The 18,330-nt window shown below is 41.9% G+C and overlaps 1 protein-coding gene across 1 annotated transcript in view; it reads right to left on the reverse strand.

Moving 5' to 3' along the window:
• Positions 1 to 18,330, reverse strand: part of ATP8A2 (ATPase, aminophospholipid transporter, class I, type 8A, member 2) — a 727,934-nt gene that overhangs the window by 557,943 nt on the left and 151,661 nt on the right. Inside the window, exons 3-10 of the mRNA XM_006831949.1 lie at positions 13,151 to 13,250; positions 12,633 to 12,731; positions 11,755 to 11,800; positions 11,000 to 11,040; positions 7,879 to 7,952; positions 5,917 to 5,986; positions 4,319 to 4,446; positions 2,590 to 2,701 (exon numbers count right to left, since the gene is read on the reverse strand). Coding sequence (XP_006832012.1) covers positions 2,590 to 2,701; positions 4,319 to 4,446; positions 5,917 to 5,986; positions 7,879 to 7,952; positions 11,000 to 11,040; positions 11,755 to 11,800; positions 12,633 to 12,731; positions 13,151 to 13,250 — 670 coding nt within the window. The remainder of the gene's footprint in view (positions 1 to 2,589; positions 2,702 to 4,318; positions 4,447 to 5,916; positions 5,987 to 7,878; positions 7,953 to 10,999; positions 11,041 to 11,754; positions 11,801 to 12,632; positions 12,732 to 13,150; positions 13,251 to 18,330) is intronic.

Raw genomic sequence — 18,330 nt, forward strand, 5'->3', positions numbered from 1 at the left:
TACAGGGTCACTGTGAGTTGGCACCGACTCCACGGCACATGACTACCACCACCACCAATAAATAATTAAGTGTCGCAGTTACTAACACTTGCCCTACAAGGAAACACTCTCAGTAGAGATCAACACAACAGTCTCTCTTTCCAGCTCTGTACCTAAAACAGACTTGAGCCCTTGGATCATTCTGAGTATCTGGTCGGCTGGAATCCCCTCTCTGGGCTGGATGGATGGATAGCTCTTTGGTGTGACCCTATAGGTCTCTGTAACATTTTACTAAGGGGATTCAAAACGTTCATGGGAAAATTCCATTATCCTTTCATTCAATTCTCCCCATGAACTTTTCGCAACTCCCTTGTGCATTACAATTATGTCTCTACTTTGTAATCCCTTCTTACCTTCCCAGTCTGTCTTCCAGAGTACAGCACTGAGTCCCTTTCACTGTTGTATCTATACAGCCTAGCACAGGATTTCTTGTACAGCAGTTGCTGAATCTACTTTATCAATAATTAAAGTCAAATACATGCTTTGGAAGTTAATCAACAAGAAAGACACACTGAAAGGCCAACTTTCATTAATAGCAACCACTTAGGAGGCCTGGTGTGGCGCTGCGGGTTAATGCACTAGACCGCAAGGTTGGTGGTTCAAACTCACCAGCTGTTCTTTGGAAACCCTATACAGGGTCGTTATGAGTTGGAACTGACTCATCAGCACTTAAGAACGAAAGCAGTTAAATGTCAAATTATACCAAAGAAGTCTTAAGAGATGGCACAGAGGAAACTGATGGACATAGAATTTCAAAATGTCTGGTAAAATACGTCAAAATATAAGTTGTTGTTGTTAAGTGCAATGTTATAATTTTATAATGTTATCCATATATAATTGTACATAATTTTATAATTGCACATAGATACAATTACATATTGTTATGTTGCTGCTATTAAGTGCCGTGGAGTCAGTTTCAATTCATAGTAACCCCATATAGGGTTTCTGAGGAATGGCTGGTGGATTTGAACCACCAACCTTGCAGTTCACACCAACATTTCAGTTGAGTGCATATCCTATTAGTGCCACACCAGGACTCCACATATTATGGTGGTAGTTATGTGCCGTGGAGTCGGTTCCGACTCATAACGACCCTGCTCAGGGTTTCCAAGGCTATAAATATTTACAGGAACAGAAAGCTTCATCTTTTCCCCACAGAACAGCTGGTAGTTTTAAACTGCTCACCCTGAGGTTAGCAGCCCGATTTGTAATACATACATATAATTTACATGTTTTATACATAAACATACAGTTTATAATGCTATAGTATGTGGTGCTGTAGGATCAAGGGTTGCTATGAGTCAGAACCAACTCGAAGGCCCTTAACAACAATTACATCTTGTTATGTTGTTGTTTTTGTGGTTGTTGTTAAGTGCTGTCTAGTTGGTTCCGACTCATAGCAAACCTGTATAGGGTTTCCGAGGAGTGGCAGTGGGTTTGAACTGCCGTCTCTGTGGTTAAAACTGACATGACAGTCGAGTGCTTATCCTACGGCACGACACCAGGACTCCATATTGTTATACATAAACATTACAAATTTTATAATGTTCCACAATGTGGAGCTGAATAACATTATACAATTCATATTTATGTATAAGCACTGAATGGCTAACCACAAAGTCAGATGTTCAAATCTACCAGTCGCTCCTTGGAAACCCTTCACAAGTTCACTATGAGTCATAACCCACTCGACAGCACTTAACAACAGCAATATGCATATATAATTATATTCAATTTTATAATGCTATATATAAGTTTATAATGTTATTTATAAGCTATAATATTTCTCATAAATAATAAATTTTAGCAGGGAGAATGAGCAAAATCATTTTAATATTTTTTTTCTTTGGTCTATAAAGAATAAATATAAATTCTAAAATAGTTCATTTTAAATTGTCTTAGAACTCAATTCTGGTGTGGTACTGTGGACTGCTAACCACACGGCCAGTGGGTCAAACCTACCAACCATTCTTGGAAACCTTATACATGGTCTCTGTGAGTTCAAACCGACTTGACAGCACTTAACAACAACAAACAAGAATGCAATTAAGTGTAAAATGATCTCCTACCCAATCCAAATTAGTGGGGTAGGAAGGAAAAGTAGAGAAAAATATAAGCCCATACAAGCCCCACAGGAAAAAAAATAGAACTGCTTCCTTTCCTAAGTCGGAAAGACAAAGACCGTTTATATTTCAGGCAAGATTGTTAACAAATATCTGGAAAAATCACAGAGATCCAAGGGGTGAGGAGACACCTACGAATCTAAAACAAAGGCTCTTCCTTCCTAAACATATCTTCATAAAAACCTTGAGTATCCCAAATACAACACTTGTGTTTTCCACCCTGTGGTGCTGTAGGATCAGCACTGGACTGCCGGTCAGTTTGCACCACCAAGTCAGCGGTTCAAACCTTCAGAAGCCCTATACAGGGTCGTTACGAGTTGGAACCAACTCGCCAGCACTTAGCAGTAACAGCAACAAGACTAAGAATAGGTGAAAAAACAAAGAAAAACTATAATCGGTATTGCTGTTCAACTTAGAGGTGTTTTACCTGCATGATTTTGGTGTCATGTCCCGTATAAACAACCACGCCAAAGATCCACTGAGTGTTCCTAAGCTGCGTACCTCTTAATAAGATCTGGTCAGGTCCCAGGGCAACAGGGCTAAAAACAAGAAACAACCTTTATAGTTCATGTAAGTCTAGCAGGTAAGAATAAACTTTCCCCCTTCAATTAAGCCCACAAGAAGTCAAAAGCTTCCCTAGGGAGTGGTTGACTTTGCAGTCCAGGAGCGGAGGTCCACGGGACATCAAGGGAGAAGAGTGGAGAGCGGGATCCTACCCAGAGAAGCAGTGATGCCTGAGATGGAGGCAGAGATGATGACATGGAGAGATGGAGCAGCTGGAGACTCTAGACCCAGAAAGGGAGATGGGCTGTGTGCTAACGACCACGAGGCAGGCTTGCGGGGTGTAACTTTTGGTTGGTTGATGATGCATGGACTGTAACCATGGCAATGTAACGATTTACGATAGGATGAATGTAAAGCTAATGTTCTCCCATGTAAACGATCACATAATTCACAATAAAACACTTAAAAAAAAAAAAAGAGAGAGAGAGGAAAAAGCTTCCCTGAGTCAATTTTTAACTACTACATTGGGTCACCAGGGGCCAATTCAAATTACCTTTCAATTTAGAAGCATACAAAAAAGAGTACCTATGTATGTCTCACTACAAAAAACGTTGGGAGTTTTTTTGTTGCTGTTTTATTTTATTATATTTTTGGCGGGGAGAGGGGCTTTTTTTTTTTTTTTTTGGTTGGTTGGTTTGGTGTTTGTATTTTATAAAATGTTGGCGAGGACTAAATCTTTAACAGCTCTGTTACACATCTCAAGACCTAGCAGCAAGTGGGAAATTTGCCAAAACAACCACCAGGAAAACATCCCTTTGGGAAACCCAATTTATTGTGCACATTACTGAGAGGGAAACAAAACTAGGCATAAGCCTATAATCTCAAATTGTCAAGGATGACAATGATTAAGGAAAAACCTGAAGGGTCATGTAGAAATTTTAAATAGGAAGTATATAGAATGGGCATACATAGTTAAAGAAAACCGTGTGGGATCACAGTTGCGAAATTTATTTTCAGTTGATCCCCAGGATCAGGCCCTTCCCCAGCCCACTAACCTGTGGGGGACACTGTTAAGAGGTATACAAATAAATGAGGGGCAGATAGGAAATCCCACCCCAACATAATGACAAGAGACGACTCTGAAACCATACAATATATGCCATGAGGACAAAGATGCACACAACAGGCACTGAAGATTCTAAAGGAAAGGTAACGATTTTCCATTTCATTCAACTTCCCGACAGGCAAACAGTGCTTGAAAGAACCTTGGTAAGACAGAGCAGACATTCCTCCAAGAAGTTTGTTCACATGTACCTCAGAAACCCAACTCTTCTTTGGTGGACAATGTTTCATGCAGCCCAAACCTCTCTGCTCTGGTCACACAGACAGAAAAAGCAGGCCACATGTTTTGAACCTCAGAGAGGAACCTTGGGCTGGTCAGCTATGGCGAGTTCTTCCCTTACAGTTAAGGGAAGGTTTAAGTAGACTTTGAAGCAGTGTTTCACTCAAGAGAAATTGAGCTTCTCATATGTAAGACATCATCTAAAACATGAACAAGAGTTTTAAAACGTTCTGAAACTAGGAAACTACCTTTTGTTTTCTAAACTCTGGCATTTCTTAGTTACAGGAGGAAACAAAAGGACAAGTGGTACCTTTTCCCATCTAAGTGGAGGTTTCCTGTGAAGTCATAAAGATGGCGGTTGGGTCCTTCGCATTCTATAGTCCCAGATAACTTCATCAACACTTCTCTGGTTTGCATTTCGGCTGTGTGACTCAAACCCTAAAACATTAAACCAAAACTGAAAACCAACCTAATGCTTGGGGGACAAAGTGCTCAACTTCCCAGTGCTTAACCCAAAAAAACAAGAGGAAAGAAATGACCACTCTAAATAGAAAACAAATAAAATGATCAGCCTCTTAAGATATATGGTACCAGCAGATTTTACCACAGAAAACCGATGCAAAACTTTCAAAATAAGTCAGTGAGGCCGAAAATCAAGATTCCACCATGCTGGAAACATCCACGTATAAGTTACAGCTAACATAATCAAATGTCTTGTCAAAAGCTTTGTCTATGAGGGACTTCTTGTGGAAAAAACTGAATGAAAAGATGCTGGAACTGTTCCATGAGCTTTGTGAAACCCCCAAGTATTCACTGTATTCTAACACTGGTCAGAGCTAGAGAGTCAAGTGTCCCTTTAAGGTGTGGCTGAAAAGTCAGTGTGAACCTCAAGGTCGGTGGTTCAAGCTCACCAGCTGCTCCTCGGAAACCCTACACAGGGTCGCTATGGGTTGGAACTGGCTCAATGGCACTTAACAACAACAACAACATCTTACACTTGCCCACTCTTCTTTAAACAGAAAAACAACAACAAAGTAAAAACCAACTATCTCAGGTAGAAAAGAAAGCTAAAACAATATAACTATCAAACTCAACTTGACATGGAAGAAAAATATCCTTAAATGTCAAAATGCGGAATTTTTTTTAATACATTGAAGATTATATTCTTTATTCTTAATTTAAATGTATGGTAAGAATAGTATTATTGAAGGCATGAAATTTTGTATCTAAATTCTTCTTCACTAGAATTTAAATCACAAAGGGAACAACACTGTAAACCTAGAACAGGTTTATTCCTTCTCTCAACCTGCAGATCCTGCCCTTTACTCACTACCCATATTCAACCTACTCATCTATGGGCAGCTCAGTGAAAAACAAATTAAAACGTCAACACCCTCTGCGGCCTGTTGTTTGACGATCCCATTCTTCCCAGCTCTAGCGTCCACTCGGCCAGTGTCTCTCCATCATAAAACGAGCATTCTTCTCACCCATCCCATTGCTGTGGTTGGAGAACACCATCGAGTCAGTTCAGGTTCAGAGCGACCCTCTGTAGGGTTTCCATGGAGCAGCTGGTGAGTTTGAACCACCGACCTTGTGGTTACCAGTCCTGTGCTTATCCTACAGCACCACACCAGGACTCCTCCAATCCCATTAGAGCCCAAGCACTACGTTTGGTGTGGTTGTTGAGCGACACTGCGTCGGTTCTGACTCACAGCGATGTTCTATAGGGTTTCCAATGAGCAGCTGGTGGGTTTGAACTGCTGACTTTGTGGTTGGCAGTCCAGGGCTGATTCTACAGGTAGTGCATATTTATTTCTCTCCAGAAAAACACTACTGATTGGCACATGTGAGGTCCTGATTTACATTCTAGCCTCCAGAACAACCCTCCAGATAAGAAGTTGACATTACCTGTCGTATTTTAAGGTTCGTCTCTCCATCCAAATTCGCTGTTTCAACATAACACATTGCCTGAGGCTCACTAAAGAGAGAGAGAAGAAAAGAAAGTCAGAATTTAAGGCGAGCCTCTCTAGGAAATTCACAGCTCATAAAATCTCCATTGTGGAATCTAGGTTAGCTGATGGACCCTTCAAAATAAACTGCTAGCTACAACAACTGTAGTGAGGGGTGATAAGTTCAGAGGGCAGGGGAACATTCAGCATTGGGACTTAACATCAGCACAAAGTGGTCTGCCCAAAGGATCCAATCTTAGAGGCCCCTCAAGATGGCAGAAATCATTGTGGATGAATGGATGGAGCACCCTGTCTGAAACACACAATGCACCAGCTAAGGCCCAATTGCAGATACTGCACTCAGACCTCCATCTCTGAGAAAACAGACTCCCCAGTCACACTTGTTGCTGTTGTGAAGTGCTGCCAAGTCGGTTCTGACTCATAGTGACTCTGTATACAGGGCTTCCAAGGAGCAGCTGGTGGGTTTGAAATGCTAACCTTGTGGTTCGCAGTCCAGGGCTGATCCTACAGCGCCACACCAGAAGTCCCCCAATAACACTGGCTACATCAAAATCCACAAGGTCTACGTTCATCAGCTACTTGGCCCCGGCAAGTCATTTAATCACTTCTGTGTCTCAGTTTTCTTATATGAAAATAAGGACATCAAGGGCTACTGGGAGGATCCAATGGGATAAGGTACTCAGTATACAAATGCCAGTAATTAGGATTTTGAAAACATAATGGTGGTTAAGACAAAACAATATTGTCCTAAAATAAAGTTTTCTGAGGGTCACAGCCAAGACTCATGCCCCAAACTATCCAATGAACAATATTTTAAGATTGTCAGTAAAAGTCTGTTGTGTTTTGGTGGCACCATAGGATAAGCACTCGATCTCAAGACTGGTTTGAACCGCAAGGTCGGTGGTTCAAACTCACCAGTGGCTCTTCAGAAATCCTATACAGGGTCGTTGGCACCGCATTTTACGTTCCCGCTCAACTGTTTCTATTCAGGTTGTTTATATATATATACAGTTTCAATATGATATCACTTCATCTAAAACTCAACTGTGGAAGTTTATTCTTATTCTAATGTTGGCTTTCCTTCTTCGAGGGGGTTTCAAAAGGTTTATAGGAAAAATCCATTATCTTTTCATTCCATTTTGCCACAAGTTTTTTGAAGCTCTCTCATATACTTTACGCATCAAGCTATTCCGAAGGAAAAGTCAAGAAATGCATCATTGTTCATTGTATGATCACGCCTGATTGACAATAACGTCCTGAAACTAAACTCCCCAGAGAATGTGGAAACCATGCTTGGGTAGAAAGGGGACAAAGAGCCTACAGGTCACAGCTGCTCTGAGAAAACAGCTGAGGGTCTCTGAGCAGTAGGTAATAAGAGGCACTGAGTTCCAAGGTAAAGGCTTCTAAAGGCTGGAACCATCGGGCAAATGTAAATGGAGCTGAAGTGTGGGTTTTGCTGTAAGCTGGATGTCACTGAACATATTACTTAATTGTTCTTGAATTAATTTCCCTATGTTGTGGCACTGTGGGTTAATGCATCAGACTGTAAAGACGTTTGAACTGGAAGGTCAGCAGTTCAAGATCACCAACTGCTCCTTGGAAATCCTATACATGGTCTCTATGGGTCAGAATCAACTCGACGGCACTTAACAACAACAACCATCAGAATAGCCAAGAAACTAAAATGAATGAAAAAAAATGTAAAACCTTCAGAAAATGTTCAAAGGGATGAATGAGAGACCATCAACACAAGGAAAGGCAGGAAAATGCAAATGAAAAAAGGATGTGGTCAGAAAGAGTCAGAGGGTAAAGGGAAAAGGTGGCGCGAGATACCACTCGGTTGTCATGCATTATAGCTTTCCCATGTAAGTGAAACATGGCGCCCATTCGCACGCCTGACCTGGAGGAGAGGAGGATCATGTCTGCTGGAAGGTATTGTCCATTGACGGCCTTCACAATGTCGCCCACTGTCACCTACAGAACCAGAGACAAGGACCAAGATGTGTGAGAGAAGGACAGCAAGCGGGAGAGCAGCATCAGTTACCCCAGAGGTGAGCAGCTCCTGGTAGTCCCATGTGTGTCAGAGAAGAACTGTGCTCCAGAGGGTGTTCAACGGACTTCCACCTCTAACCTTTATGTTCGTTCCCAATTGTGTTAGCAATTGCAACACCCAGGTGCCTAAATATTTGATGACAAAAATTCCTATGTTATTTAGCTGTAAAGTTTAAGCCAGAGAAGTCCAAATTCTTTTCCTTGATAAGGAAAATGCTTCAACACAGGCACTGGTTGTCTTTCTGTATTACTGCTTCATGAGAAAGAAGAAAAAAAAATGGAGGACAGAGACAGAAAGAATGAGTCCGACCACTCATCAAGTCTTATCTTCCCACATCTCATTTACAAATACTAAACACGTCTAGAGCAGAATGCAGTTGTGTAGAGTGGTGAAGAGCACAGCTTTGGAGCCATCTGATAGTCTGGGTTCAAATCCCTGGTCTGCACCATTTCCTAGCTGTGTAAACCATGGGCTAGTTATGCAAACTCTGTGTTTCTGTTTTCTTCTCTGTATAATGTGGACAACAGCGTGTCTTTCATGGGTTATAGTGAGGACCAACTGAGTCAACACATACCAATTTTTTCCATTTTACAAATAGTGAAACTGAGACTCAAAGATAAATAACTTGCTAATGGTTACACAGCTAGTAACTGCTGAAACCAGAATTCAATACCAGAAGATCTGACTACAATGGCAGTTTCATTCAAAGGCGATATATTACATTCACCCTCAGACCATGCATCTAAAAGATCCCCCAGAGATACATCAAAAAACAGAGATTTGTGTAACTTCAAAAAATTGAGAGAAAAAAGTCCCATAGTCAAAGTCAGAGACCTGTCAGGGGCACGGGTCTCACTGGACAGAAGACTCCAGGCCACAGAAACAAGCTTTGTCTCTACCCAGGAGCAGCGGAACCAGAGAGCCCCCAGTACCCTCAACAGCAACACAGGACTGCCAGTCAGTGTCTCTACAAACGGCTGTGAGCAATGGGGCCCTGGGTGCTGGATCTTGAAAGCTGGCCCACACCACTGAGTGGGGGTTCCAGACAAACATGAGCTGCCTGGGGCCCTGAAGCTGACCTTGCTCCAGTGGGCTGATGTCATATGTCATGGTCACTGGGTGAGGCCAATGAAGGCTTTGGAAGACGGAGGCTCAGTGGCGCTCCCCAGGTGCGGAGAGCAAGCATCTCCTCTCAGGAAAGTAATTGAGCCCCTGACCCACAGACATCCTGCACCAAGATCCCTCTTGGACCTCACCCTATGTGTTTGAATTTTTATTTTCTCTCCTAGGCTGAAGATAATCCTTTCCGCGGAGTTTGTGAGTTATTCTAACAGATTATTGAACCTAAGAAACAAAAGAAGTAGGTACCCCTAAGCCGGCCCCTGGTGATGGAGATGAGAGAGATGGGGTCATGCCCACTGACCTGGCACCAGGTGTATGGGGATGGGAGAGGTAAGAGCTAGGAACCTGCTGATCTGATCCAGGGGGAGAGAGATGGGGTCATGCTGGTGGCTGAGGTCTGAACTGTGCAGGGAAGGAAAGCTGTGATTTCCACAGGACACAGTTGGCATTTGGATTGGAATCTGTGAGCATATAATTTCAGTGGTAGATCGTCTCAGTCTACCTGGGCTGGTTTGCTACAATCGGCAATGAAAATGGGATCTACTGAGCATTCCCGATATCTCAACCATGTTGGACAGAATGCAGGCTTTCAAGTCAAATTCTAGCGTCACACAATGTGTTCGACCTCGGCGAGCATCTTAACCTCTGAGCATCTGTCTCCTCGCTGAAGAAATGGGGACAATGCTGCCACTGACCTTGAAGGACAGCTGCAGTGACGACAGCCCTACAAGAAACAGATGAGTGTTGGGGTCGGTCACTAGCAGCATGAGCATAGCTCAGTGGACACTACCCGAAAACCAGATGCTGTGAGTGCACACCAACACATGGGCTCAGAATAACACCCTGCTCCATGAAGTGCTCAGGAACTGAGTTTTCCAGAAGAGGATTGCCACGCCTTTCTTTTGAAGCACTTTTAGGTGGACTTAAACCTCCACCCTTTTGGTTAGCAGTCATGTACGTTAATTACTTACAACCCCCAACCAAAACCAACTCCACTTCTATTCTGACTCTTCTCCAAGACTATAAATCTTCACAGGCAAACAGCCTCATCTACTTCTCAGGGAGCCACTGGTGGGTTTGAACCAATGACTTTGCAGGTAGCAGCCCAATGCCTAATTCACAGCACCACCATGGATGTTTCTGGGACTCACCAATGGGCACTACAAATGCGAGTATCAACAGTGTTCAAATTCTCTAGTACAGCAGTAATTTCAAAACAGTCTCCAATGGTACACACTTTGTTCTCTGTTCTACCCCACACCCCTCACCCTGTTACGACGCCCTTGGAAATCAAGCATTTCAAATGGCGTGAATACTTGTGAGAGCAACGGCTGGATCTTAAGAATTAGGAGAATGACCATTCCCAGGTGTGCATGTTTTTACGTTTCTGTGGGAAGAAAGCAGAGCTTACTAAAAAGTGTGTGGCAAGTGTTTCCAGTTGCCCACCACAGCATGTGGAGAAGTGGTGTAGGTAACATGGGTCAACATACGAGACAGTATATGTTAAACTCCAGGATCACTGTGTGTGTGAACTTAGAATCCAATCTAAAGTGTTGCAGGATAACGCACTGGACCGCAAGGCCAGTTTGAGCCACAAGGTTGGCAGTTCAAACTCACCAGCTGCTCCTCAGAAATCCTATACAGGGTCACTATGAGTCAGAACCAACTCAACAGCACTTCACAACAACTCACTGCATAAAGGCAGTTCCAACTCACAGCAACCCTACAAGGCAGAGTTCCACAACGTGAAACTTGCATGATAGAGAGATGGTGTCTTACTATTTATTACAAAACTCCTAACCATTACTCTCTGGCATGTCTTTAGAAATCTACAAATCGTTCTTACCTCTTTCCACATGATGGTATGCCACATACCATTTCGTAACACTGAAAATAAAAAAATATATACATATATCGGTTAATACAGGTGATAAAATAAAAATAAACTCAGCTTTCTAAAATCCAAAGGGCTCCCTTGAAAATGGAGTGTGTTCATTCTAGCATGCCATGTTAACAATGAAAGGGATCACATCCTCCCCCAGCCCAAAATAAAGCTTTCACCTTTGTACCTTTATAACATGCATACATGAATACACATACATACATAAAAATGTACACGTATATTAACTCTATATGTGTTCAGCCCAGAAGAAGAAGGAGAAAAATAAATAAGCCTGCTACTACAAGATTTAAAAAAAGATGGAAAGAAGAAAAATAGAACTGATGTTCTATAAATCAGTAGGACGGAGGGGCTTCAAAACGTTAGGAGAAAAATTCCATTATCTTTTTATACCATTTTTCCATGAACTTTTTCATGTCCCTCAAACAATGAAGAGTAGGTCAAGAGAGGTAAGGGAAGATTACAAACCAAGGATGTGAATACCTGGGACTTTAAAAAAAATCTGTCTATTTTCTGAAAAGTACAATGTTTTCTAAAATTCTAAAGGGCACAAATCCTCTTCAAATTTTGCTGTTGGGACTAAAGTTTTGCTTAATGTCTGTCGTTTTTCTATTTCATTTAATATTTTGCAGATCATTTTCCAAACATGTCTCAATACCATTTACATCTTGTTACAAAAGTGACTCAGCCTGGTAACTTACCTATTGTTTTCTTTTTGTTAACTGCATTGTCAGCCTTATGTCGCTTCTGCCACAGAGAGAAAATAAAAAGGGGGGGGAGTCCTTAGATTGAAAACTTCCAAATGAATAAATAAAATAGCAACCAGTAAGCTCAGGTGGGGTGGGGCGGAGGGGGAGAATCAGTAACAAGGAAACTAACTGCCAACAGCATCACTATTTTAGCTCCGTGGTCTGGTGATGCTGCACACATTAGATTTAGACACAGTCTGTGCTACTTGAAGGGGTGCCGATGCGACACTGCGGGATAAAGCATTAGGACCGCAAGGTTGGTTTAAACTGCAAGGTTAATGGTTCTAACTCACCAGCTGCTCCTTGGAAACCCTATACAGGGTCGCTATGGGTCAGAACTGACTCAACGGCACTTAACAACAACATGCTACTTGAAATGATTATATTCTGGTTCTAACAGTTATCAAGCACTTTAACGTATAAACTTCTCCCTGTTAGCTCTGCTGTCGTTGTTAACCGACCTTGTGGTCCAAGCCAACACTGCAGTCGAGTGCTTATCCTACAGCAACACATCAGGATCCCTGCTAATCTTAGTAGTCAGCTTTGCCGTGGAATATGGGGAACATCGAAGGTTTTCTGGAGACCTAACATTTGAAAACATGGTTTGAGCAACTTCCGCCTCACTGTCCAGGCATTCAAGACACTTCGTGAACACAGTCTGTGTCTAACTAATGTAACATAAAGCTTTTACACTCCCTCCCAAAACTACACTCTCACAATTTTAAAGAAGTTGGTTAAATAAGAGCCCAATGTCTTGTCATAAACCCATAAGAGAGAGCAATAACTAAGAGGTAACTCAGCATAAACGTACAACTAAAGAAAAAACGTACAAAATCTTCTACAATCTCTTTGATGCCTGCGATGGTTAAAATGATGATCAGTGGTACCAGGGTAGTATATCTTCCGGTTGGCGATACATCTGGAATTTGCTGAAAGATGAGAAAAAACAAAACAAAACAAAAAACATGACTTAAATGGGCACATTCCAACCCTCTCTCTTTTGCAGTTCTGTTCCATTTCTCTTATACAAAAATGATTCTACTACCTTCATTTTGTAAATAGCTATGTATTTCACTTCCCCACCCCACAAATCCAACATTGCTATGTGTTCAGAACAGAAAAAGATTTGAGGTCTCACTCTAGAGTTCCTTCGTCACAGCCTCTTTTAGCAACTATAACTATGCCCAAGACAATAGCAAGAGATGTTTCTCTTTGTATCAAACAATCAATGGACGAAGGACACAAACTATATTCAAATATTGTAACACTTCTTTTGGTGAAGTGGCCTTGCAAAAGCTCACTTTGGAATTAATTAGGGTTGCACGCGTCTCATGATTTTCTAAATTACCTGTAATAAGGCAATGAAGAGGAAGAAAGCATTAGCAGCTCTTCGAATCTGCTCGTACAAGAATCGAGGTAGAAACGTCAACACGCTGTACTTGGCCGTACTGCAAAGGGAGACAACAATACCACTATGAGTTAATGATGCAAACTCTTACAAATAACAACAAAACGTTTCAAAGATGCCAAGACCATTTCGTTCTATTTCCTCACAAACTTTCTGAAGCCCCCTTGTGTACTCGATAACAAAAAGTTTGGGAATTCAACATTTTTTACATGTACTTGGGTAAGTGGCGTCCTGGCATGGTGCTGTGGGTTAATATGCTACAGAGACCTGAACCACAAGGTCGGCCGTTCAGCCTCACCAGCCGCTCCTCAGAAACCATACACAGGGTCACTATGAGTCAAAATTGACTCGCTGGCACTTAGCAACAACAACAACTTAGGTAAGTAAAAAAATATAGGTATGGCTAGTAGGGTTCCAGTTCATTCATGCTTGAGTTGATTCCAAACAAAACATCTTTAAACATGTGTCTGGGATTAATGGATGGCTGCAGACAAGTTTCTTCAAGAATAAACATGTTTTAGTTTCATTTGTTGTTGTTGTTATGTGTCATGGAGTCAGTTCTGACTCATAGCGACCCTGTACAGGGTTTCCAAAGCTGGAAATCTTTACGGGAGCAGAAAGCCTCATCTTTCTCCTTCCTGTGTAACAGCTGGTAGTTTCAAACTGCTAACCTTGTGGTTTACAGCCCGATTCGTAACCACTACGCTACCAGCGTTCCTTTTAGTTTCATTAGGAGGCCTTCAAAAAAAAAAAAAAATGTCCAATCAAAACAGTGGCTCCTGAGGGGATCTGCTGGAAGGCAGAGAGGTGAGCTCCGAAGCTTAGAGTGGCTTTTTTATTGCTATTATTATTATTCTCCAAAGACATAGGATAGTCAGTCATGGGGCTTAAGGAGTTTTAAGATCATGGAAAATTGCATTGATGAGAAAAAGGCCAAGAAAGTTTTTCCAAGGAATTTTATTTTTTCCATCACAACCATGTACCTGCTCATTCTTCAAGGGTAGTAGCAAGGCCTGTCCTACAAGAATCTCACTGAAAAACCTTACTCCTTCTACCCTCCAGCTCAGATCCTGCCCCTTGTTGTTGTTGTGAAGTGCCATCCAGTCGGTTCCGACCCATTGCTGGTAAGCTTGAACCACGGACCTTGCAGTTCAAATGACTTTGCAGTCTGATGCATTCGCCCACAGCACCACACCAGGACCTTGCCCCTTAGGACTTCTTTTTGTCCCCCAAACTTAAAGGACATTTAAAAGGAGCACAACTGGAGTCCCTCCAGGATGTCAAAACTGCCATTTTGACGTGGTATACATTGAAGAATGCAGAATTCTTCAGGAGAGGGTTAGAGAGATGGAACCACCACGTTCAGATGTGTCTAGACCTAGATGGAGCATGTGTCACGCTTTGACATTTGAAATAAAAATTTGCTATTTTAATAAAGGTTTTTATGATTTTGTAGCAATGATTTTTTTATTATTATTGAAGTTTTTATTGTGAATTGAATGGAAGTTTACAGAGCAGATCATCGGTTTTACATTCAACAAATCATATACTTTGTTTCATTACAATGATTATAATCCCTTCGAAGACCATAGAAGAACTGATGCCTTTGAGTTATGATGTTAGAGGAGAATATTCAAAGTGCCATGGGCTGCCAAAAGAACCAACAGATCTGTTGGATCTGTTGGAAGAAGTGCAGCCAGAGTGCTCTTTGGAGGTCAGGATGGCCAAACTTCGTCTCTCATACTTCAGACATATTGTCAGGAGGGACCAGTCACTGGAGAAAGGTGTCATGTTTGGTAAGGTGGAGGGTCAGAGAAAAAGAGGAAGACCCCCAACGAGATGGATTGGCCAATTGGCAGCATTGATGGACTCAAGCGTGGCAAAAATAATGAGGTTGGCCCAGGATCGGGCAGTGTTTTTCGTTCTGCTGTGCATAGGGTAGCTATGAGTCAGTACCCACTTGATGGCAGCTAACAACAACAATGTACTATCAGTTAATAGTATTTCTCTCTATTCATTTTAGCTCTTTTTATTCTTCTTTTCTAAACTCTCAGGTATATATAATAATTTAAACCACCAAAAGGCATATTCTGGAAGTCCACCTCCGGGCCTCCAGCTCTCAGTCCCTCTCTTTCCATGAATCTAGAGTCCTCAGCCACTCCCATCTCCATGACCTCATCTCTGGTATCGCTGCTTCTCTGGATAGGGTCCCACATTCCACTTGTGTTCTTCTCCCTTAATGGTCCTAGGGTCCTCTGTTTCTGGACTGTAAGATTAACTACTCCCTTGTTTCTGTTACAAAACTTTTACCTTTACAGTTGTGAGAGTCACAATTAGTCATGATAACAATTATTCACTATTGAATCTTAAGAATCTTATCCCCATCTTTTGTTTTTCCAATGCTTTATTGTAAACTATGCGATAGTTTACATGGGAGAACATTTGCTTTACCTTCATCCTATCGTGTATCATTTCATTGCCGTGGTTACAATCCCCTCCATGTAGCAATGCTTTTGGACTTGGCTCCATGTGTATACATACCACAAAGCCTTTGCCAATTCAACACTTTTACATGAAGAATTCAGTGGCATTGATTACATTCATCATGTTAAAGGATCATCTCCAGTTTTCAATTATTCCACCACCGTTCACACAAATTCAATGTCCTCCAAGCAGTGTCTTCTTTTTAACCTTTCTTCTGAATCCTTAGTAAGCACAAATAAACTTTGTTCTCCATACACAGTCCTACTTTTTATATATGGAATCATATAATATTTGGTCTTTTGTGACTGACTGACTTCACTCAACATCATGTTTTCCTGCTGTATAAAGCAATTTTTGTATACAGGATTCATCATGTCTGAGGAGGTACCTGGACTTTATTTCATTTTATGACTGAGTAATGATCCAATTGCCTCATGTTGTTGTCAGGTGTCATAGAGGCGGTACTGACTCACAGTGAACTTATGTACAACAGAACAAAACACTGCCAGGTCCTGGGCCAACCTCACAATCATTGCCACACTTGAGCCCATCGATGCTGCCACTTTGCCAATCTATCTGGCTGGGGGTTTTCCTCTTCTCCTCATATGCATGCAAAAATTGGACAGTGACTAAGGAAGACAGTAAAAAAATCAATGCATTTCAATGATGGTGTTGGTGAGGAATATTGAAAGTACCTGGACTGCCAGACGAACAAACAAATCTGCGTTGGTTCCGCCTGAATGCTTCTTGTGTTTTTTAAAAGTACAAAAGATGAAGTCTCACTCTCCTTACTTCATCTCTTGTACCTCACGCTTGGTAAAATGGAAGGTCATCGAAAAAGAAAAAGGCCCCCAACAAGACGGATTGACACAGTGGCAGCAGCTATGGGCATGTGAGTGTGAGGATGACCCAGGACTGGGTAATGTTTCATTTGGCTGTGCTTAGGGTTGCTATGGGTCAGAACCACCTCAAAGGCTAACAACATCAACAGTTCACTGCATGGAGAGACCGCAATTTGTTGATCCAGTCAGCTGTTGATGGACAGTTTAGCGAGTTCCACTTTTTGGCTGTTAGGGAAAGTGTTGCCATGAACATGGGTGTGTACATTTCTTTTTGCATTCTTACTTTCAGTTCTTATAAGTGCACCCCTGGATTGGGACAAGTGGCCTTAACAACAAAATGTTCCCAAACTTGGCACAAGCTGGCATGCAGACTCTCTTATACAAAGGTGCTATTTTGTAAAAAGACACACCTGATGAGAAACTCTTCTAATGTGATTTTCGTTTTCAAATATTGATGGATCTGTTTTCATTTCCTTTTCACACGTTGTTGTTGTTGTTGTTGTTGTTAAGTGCCATCACGTCACTACTGACTCATAGCGACCTTATGCACAACAGAATGAAACACTCTCTGGTTCTGCGCCAACCTCACAATCGTTGCTACACTTGAGCCCATCACTGCAGCTACTGTGCCAATCCATCTTGTTGGGGGTCTTCCTCTTTTTTGTTGACCCTCCACTTTACCAAGCATGAGGTCCTTCTCCAGGGACTGGTCTCTCCTGATAATATGTACAAAGTATGAGAACTGAAGGCTGGTCATCCTGTCTTCTAAGGTGCACTCTGGCTGTACTTCTCCCAACACAGATCTGTTGGTTCTTATGGCAGTCCATGATACTTCAAATATTCTCCTCCAACACTGTAACTCATAGAGGAGGTAACTTCCACCTTCTAGGAGCCATGTACCACACATACAAGGTTAGCAAATATATAAGGAGTCTTGATTCAAGAACAAAAATGATTCAAGACTACAACACAGAAAGTGACACATGTTCCAACACAGTAAAATACGAATACATTAATTGAGCAACTCCATAAGGATACATACGTGACACACAGTTCACTCTCTGGAAATACATTTCTAGCAAAACTACTCATCTGATTATAGGAACACAAGAAATTTGAAGCACCAAAATAGAAGGGTAGACAGAATATACTAGACATATATGCGCTACTGTTTACGACCTATCAGCAACTAATTAAAAGAAACAACAAAATCCATTGCCCTTGGATCAATTCCAACTCATAACGACCCCATGGGACAGAATCGATGTATAGGGTTTCTGAAAGCAGAAATCTTCATGGACATCAACTGCCTCATCATCCCTCTGCAGAACAGCTGGAGGTTCGACCCGCTGACCTCTGGGCTAGCAACCAAGCACATAACCACTGCCCTAGTTATCAAACCAAACCAAAACTGACCACTCAAAAAATATTATCAGTCTGAGGTCATTTGCTGGAGGAGAAAATTGTTTATATACCATTTCCTGTCACTGCCTTGGAGGAATTAGTCCATGGTGCAGCATCCTGGGAATGTGCCATACATAGTACAAGACACCCTTAAAGACAAAATCATGTTAAGCCTTGTTTTGCTCAATACGTATCATCTAAATAATAAAAGACCTGGTGGAGGTGTTAAATATAACCCAGACCACGGGTAAGAGGTATCTGGAGACCAGGTCGATGGGGAGACACTGCCTAGCGGGAAGAGATGCAGGGGTCGGCCAGGCTGTCCTACTTACCCTGGACGCGAGAGCACCTTCTTAGCCTACCCATTGGATCGTGGCTTTGAGGCGGGGT

The sequence above is a fragment of the Chrysochloris asiatica genome, unplaced genomic scaffold (genome assembly GCF_000296735.1).
Source record: "Chrysochloris asiatica unplaced genomic scaffold, ChrAsi1.0 scaffold00005, whole genome shotgun sequence".
Classification (NCBI taxonomy): domain Eukaryota; kingdom Metazoa; phylum Chordata; class Mammalia; order Afrosoricida; family Chrysochloridae; genus Chrysochloris; species Chrysochloris asiatica.